This window comes from Triticum aestivum, chromosome 7D (genome assembly GCF_018294505.1).
Source record: "Triticum aestivum cultivar Chinese Spring chromosome 7D, IWGSC CS RefSeq v2.1, whole genome shotgun sequence".
Taxonomy (NCBI): Eukaryota; Viridiplantae; Streptophyta; class Magnoliopsida; order Poales; family Poaceae; genus Triticum; species Triticum aestivum.
Window position 1 is genome coordinate 171,894,693 of NC_057814.1, and position 5,982 is coordinate 171,900,674.

Consider the following 5,982-nt stretch of genomic DNA (forward strand, 5'->3'; position numbering starts at 1 on the left):
GCATAACTAATGCCCGGAACCCAACGACCAATCTACATCCACGAAAAAAATAGACCCAACAAGAGAGGAACGGCGCGGCAAAGCGCGCGACAACTTCTAGTAATGTATTAAGGTTCTAAAACAGCCTAAACACCAAACTCATGCACACAAGAAAATGCTATATTCCCTACATCTCAACGACCAATGTACAACATCGACGACGATAATGGCAGACCAAAATAAAGATCAGCTCAACGCAAGAGACCATAGATAAAACTATGCACACTTCTGATCTGCAACTTCTGGCCAACGGTTTCCTGCTTCAACAATCCTCTCTACCTCTTTCGTTAGGATATACAAATATATATACACAACACACACACAACATATGAACAACAGAGCGTGGCGATGACTTCGTATCGTATCAGACCTGGCACACCATCCCTACCTCAAGGGTCGAAGCATGAGGTATGTTAGCTGCGGTGACAGAACCTCGGCTGTTCCTCCTCAGGAACTCGTAGATGTAGTTTATGGCGATCTTCTTCACCAGGCCGGACCCGCTTTTCGCCTTCATGTGCGCGCGCCCCGTGATGAAGGACATGCCTGCCTCTCTAGCATCTGTCAGCTCCTGCAGCTCGCTGCGGACCTCGCCGTCGATCTGCGCGTCCTTCGGGAGCACGAACCTCACCCTCTTCGCCTTCGGTCCTACCGCGTTCTGGTACGTCTCCTTGCCCGTGGACAGTATCGATGAGTCTGACCCGTTGACCTCACTGTCATCGTCCTCCTGAAATGGCAGGCCTTTACTGATGGAGGACAGCCTCTCACAGGCATGGTCCGTGGCACCGTCCAGAGAGCCGTTTTGGTCGTCGGAGTCGCCGCAGCGGATGAACTCTGCAATGCTGCACACCAGGTCCTTCTCAAACTCTATGTCGTCCTTCGGCACATCGCGGTATCCATATCGGACAACCACCCTGTATAGACGGTACTGTTTCGGGCCAACGCGGCCGACCCAAAATCGCTCCTCGGGTCGGATGTGTGGTATAGGCACTGATTTAATGCACAGAAAGACCAGAACCTGGTGAAAGATATATAATTTACCATTTTAGAAGTTCACTAGATGCACGTACCAGTGAACTAAGATTAACTATTTAGCAGAGTGTACTGGAGAAAGCATAAAGAATAGAGATTGGTGTGCACTCTGAAAACAAAAATGTAGAAGTTGATGAGATACCTGGTGAAATGCAGGTAGATTGGTGACAAAGTGAGAGAAAATGGCTGGAATCCCGGACATAAGCTCTGTATGTATCAGACCAATACCTCGGACGCGAACAATCCCCAAGGAAGGGCCGAGATTCAAGAGCCAACTTATCGAGACCTTGTTTTCGACATCAAACTCATACTTCTTTATGGTACCATAATGCCACACGCACATCATTATCATGAAGAATAAGGAGAGCATGATGGGTACCCAAGCCCCTTCGCGAAATTTCACAAGGGATGCTGAGAAGTAAAGAACCTCAATTGCACCAAAGAATAGAAGGAACACGAGAGAAAACACTATGCTGTTGTTCCAGCAAAGAACAATAACCAGTGACATCAAGCAAGTAGTGACCAGCATTACAGTTATGATCGCCAGGCCTGTACCAAGAAAAGCACATAAGCTAGGCACCTAAAGTTCACCGTAAATTTATATACAAAAAATTAAGATAAACAGAAGAGTTCGCATCCTGTGACTGTTTACGGTAACAAGAAAATATATCGTATTCTCCTGAACTGAAATTATATACATATCTAACTGTGCTCTTTACCTTGTGCATTTGTCAAGTGCTTTGTATCTCTGAAGCCTATAGTAACAGCCAGGCATAGTATCATCAAGATCCAATTGATCTCTGGTATGTATATCTGACCGTGTACTGTAGAGGATGTATGCACAATCTTCACCTTTGGGAAGCAACTTAAGGAACAGCACTGTTTGATAATTGAGAATGTGCCAGTAATAACTGCTTGACTCCCAATAACGGCTGCGAGTATTGCAATCACTAGTACAGGCCATCTGATTTTTTCTAGAAAGAGATTATTGCATAAGTAGATATTAAAAGGGGGTACTTGTTATACAGTTATACTTGCTTCAGTGTTTACTAATGAGGGCGAAAATGAAAACATAAATAGTACCTGGGACTGATACGTAAAATCCAATATGATTAATATTCTCAAAATTGTGATGTCTTGAAATGTATGCAGCTTGTCCCATATATGCTAGTATCAGAGCTGGGTACACTAAAGATGTGAAAGCTATCTGTTGGAAGTAAAGCATAGGGGTAAGGGATTCTGGACTCGACACAGATAAGTACTTATGGTGAAGATCACCAGAGGAAGGATGGTAGTAGCGCATATTAATTCCTAAGAACTAATCCCTCCATCCCATAATATAAGACGTGTCAAAAAACGTCTTACATTACGGGACGGAGTAGTGGTTTTTATTTATCATGTGGCTTTTGAAGCACTCCAAATTGAAACATCCTACAAAATGCTACTGATATAGGTATTACCAGAGCATCTGTGTTAACATAACATAGAGAATTGGGGCTTAAATGATGGAAAACAATAAGACATTTTGATATTCCTATTCGTAAGTGTAGTTAAAAGTGAACAGCATCAAATAGTTTACTCAATGAAATTAAGTAATCAATCATTATATTGTACTGGCTCTATGTTTCATTGGCTCTTCCCCCTCAAGTACAATTGTACACAAAGCAGAGCTTAGTCAAGTGAGCAACTTCTCTCAGCACGGCTACTACTAGCTTAATAAACACCGCAAAGTAGCTATATTGCTTGTACAATGATTAGTCAGAGTACATGGGAGTACTTCCTTCATAACCAAACGGGGCAATATCCGTTGTCACCGATTAACACAGCAACTAAATCAGCACATGTTACATAGACTGAGAAAGTTAAACTCAAGCTGGCCCATCTAAATTCGCGTAATCAACTACCGCTATACTCATTGACCCCTTCAACAAAATGGAAGTTCAAATTCAGTTAATACATTTTTTTGCTTGAACAGTGTTATCCAATTCCCTTATTTATCTGCATTTTTTAAAGTTCAAGTCCTAGCATAAGTATTTTGTTTTCATATATAGCAGAACTGTACCACAGTATGTGGTATAGTTAAACGAATAATCAAAGTTATTTATCTGCATTTTTTAAAGTTCAAGTCCTAACATAAGTATTTGGTTTTCATATATAGCAGAACTGTATCATATAATAACTTTGATTATTCGTTTAACTATACCACACAGCGCCTCTTACTTCAACAATGTGGCCTTTGTACTCTTTGTAAAAATGGTAGACATTTAATGCATATGCTCCCAGCAAACAATTAAAAGTCACTAATTCTAAGGCAAAGGGATGGTAATTCATGCCATGTGGCAAAACAAATATCCGCACACTCATCTCGTACCTTGATTGAAGACTGAGAGAAATGTCCAAGGTCTGCATACATAGCTTCAGAACCTAATAGTTCGAACAGATATAGATGCGGTCAACTTATCATCATCCTCCATTTAAAGTGGCGGAGTCAAATGGCGCATAACAGCTATTTTCTGTCCTTACCCGTTACGCATAGAAGGATCCCACCCAGCGACATCCAGCCACCTCTCTGAGTCTTCTGGAGAAATTTGTACGCGTAGTATGGCGAAAGAGCTCGATACACATGGGGATTCCAGTGGAGGATGTTGTAGAGCCCTATGATGCTGATGCAGAGAAGCCACAAGCAAACGACGGGCGCGAAAAGGAAGCCGACCCGGTGTGTGCCGTAGTGTTGCAGGGTGAACAAACCCACCAATATAGCGCATGTCACCGGTAGCAATATATCTGACAAAACCAACATGTCACAACTCACAAACCCTCAGCACAATATTCAGAAGAAGAAGATGAACATCAAAACAGAAAACAGCAAGTAATTAAATGAATTTGTGGAAAAGATATTCAGTCTGAATCCAAAAACATAGCGACCACAAATCGGTATTGAGCAACCATAAACGAAACCAGAGCAAGCAATTGGCTTACATTCGTGCTGCTCGTTGTCCAGCTCTAGCTCCAGCCCGGAAACCGCCGAGAACACTGCAACAGAGAGGAACAAGAAGGCGTCAGGCTCTGACATGGCATCAACCAATGCAACACCAAGAGCGTAACTGAATCTCTGAGGAAGGAGGAGGAGGAGGGAGGAGGGAGCGACCAGAGACGGCAGGGGTGAGCACGCCGTCGCCGATGACCATGCAGGTCCCGAGCAGGGCGAGCAGCAGCAGCAGCCTCTGCAGGACCCGGTGCCGCTCCAGCGCGGCGCGCACGGCCGAGAGGGGCGCGGGCGGCGACGCGCCCTCGCGCCGGCCCGCGAGCTCGTCGGCGTCGGGGAGGAGCCCCGCGCGGACGCGGCGGCATATGAGGGAGTAGAGCGCGAAGGTGCCGCCCTCGCCGTGGTCGTCGGCGCGGAGCACGAAGAAGACGTACTTGAGGAGCGGGATCAGGGTCAACGTCCAGAAGACGAGGGAGAGCACGCCGTAGATCTCCTCGTTCCCCGCCGAATGCTCGATGTCCCCGCCGGCGAAGGCGCTCTTGAACACGTACAGCGGCGACGTCGCCACGTCGCCGTACACCACCCCGAGGCTCTGGTACGCCAGCAGCAGCTCCGCGCTCCACGGCTGCGAACCGCCGCCATGAAAGAAACCAAGAAACCGCCGTCAAACACCATGGTGCCCCCGACCCAAAACAAACAAACACCGAATCTTCCAGACGGAATCCAAGAAACCGGCGGGGCCCTGCCCCACTCACCTTCCTGCGCGCCGCCCTCGCCGCGCCGCCGCCGCTCTCCGCGTCCATTCCTCTGCCTCTCCCAGTTGCTGGCTCACGCGCGCGTCACGCTGCCCAACTGCCAACCGCCAGGCGTGCAAGTTGCCACCTTCGCTTGCGCGCCACCCCTGCAGCAGCACGGACGTCGAATCGGGAGCGGAGAAGACAAGATTTCGGCAGCAGCAGCAGCAGGCAAATTCTGTTTTGGCAGGATTTCTGGGCTTAGACTTTGTAGCGCAGAGCAGCGGAAGCAAGCCACGCACGCTCCCTTCTTGTAGCTTCTCTCCCGCAAGAACAAGTGAGCAACTACCAACTCGTGTCCCGGCCCGGCTCTCCGCCCCTCACCACGCGGTAGAAAAGGGGCCCGAAACCTCCATTAAAAAACCTGAGGCGCATGGCGCACGCTAAGCCGCTAGGAGCCTAGGACAAGAAAAGGGACGATTTGGAAGAAGCGAGAGCAGGCCAACCGGAGGGGACGACTGCCTGCGCAATTATACTCTTCTACCAACCCCTTTGATCCCTTCCGAGAATCAGGAGAGCGAGGCTTCTACTTATGGCCGCGGAGGTCAGCGAGCACTGACGGTTGGCCGGAATCGCGGGGCGGGTGTCAGGTGGTGTGCAGCCGTATCGGGCGCAGGTTGATCTGCGGTCGCTCCTTTTAGGTTCTTGCATGCCACCGTATGAGTAGTGGGATCGATCTCCGGCTGTGGCTATCGGTCTTGCTTTTCCACGGTGGAATTCACCTGCCACTTCGTCGTCTGCTTATTTTCGTGTGATCTGGTGATGCGAGGAAAACGTCATTCTCACCCGTCCATGAAAGTCATGGTGGTCGAGCTGCTGAGATGAATAGATGATAGATGAAGGGCGTAATAATCCATTAATAAAACACATTGAATGTGAATCAATGTGGTAACGCTGGAAAATGGCGTCCCGATTTGAAGATGGCCTCTCTGGCGTAGTAACGTGGTCAAGTTTCTGGCATTTGTGCGCGGATTGTTTGGGGTGTCCTTTTTATGAAAGTCAAAGCGGAAATAAACCGGGGATCCGCTTAGTCTAATGGCGAACTGACAGCTCTTGGCGGAGACAGGAAGGGTCGCTTTCTGAGTTTGGTTGGCGGCAGGCGGTGAAAGATGATAACTTGGATGCTGATGCCCG

General features: G+C 47.9%; 1 protein-coding gene across 1 annotated transcript; it reads right to left on the reverse strand.

Moving 5' to 3' along the window:
• Positions 1–246: 246 nt before the first annotated feature.
• On the reverse strand, positions 247–5,494 carry LOC123166399 (potassium transporter 24). The gene is made up of 9 exons (XM_044584197.1): positions 4,810–5,494; positions 4,217–4,679; positions 4,048–4,101; positions 3,592–3,852; positions 3,440–3,492; positions 2,152–2,275; positions 1,788–2,042; positions 1,211–1,617; positions 247–1,054 (listed from the first exon to the last, which is right to left on the reverse strand). The coding sequence occupies exons 1-9, from the start codon at positions 4,855–4,857 to the stop codon at positions 404–406; spliced, it is 2,316 nt and encodes a 771-aa protein (XP_044440132.1). The 5' UTR covers positions 4,858–5,494; the 3' UTR covers positions 247–403.
• Between the last annotated feature and the right edge of the window lie 488 nt (positions 5,495–5,982).

Bases quoted from the DNA above. Each gene is read 5' to 3' on its own strand.
- LOC123166399 (XM_044584197.1), bottom strand. From the start codon at position 4,857: ATGGACGCGGAGAGCGGCGGCGGCGCGGCGAGGGCGGCGCGCAGGAAG. The intron at 3,493-3,591 runs GTAAGGACAGAA...TCGAACTATTAG, and splicing joins GATCCTTCTATGCGTAACGG to GTTCTGAAGCTATGTATGCA. The intron at 1,055-1,210 runs GTATCTCATCAA...ATCTTTCACCAG, and splicing joins ATCTACCTGCATTTCACCAG to GTTCTGGTCTTTCTGTGCAT.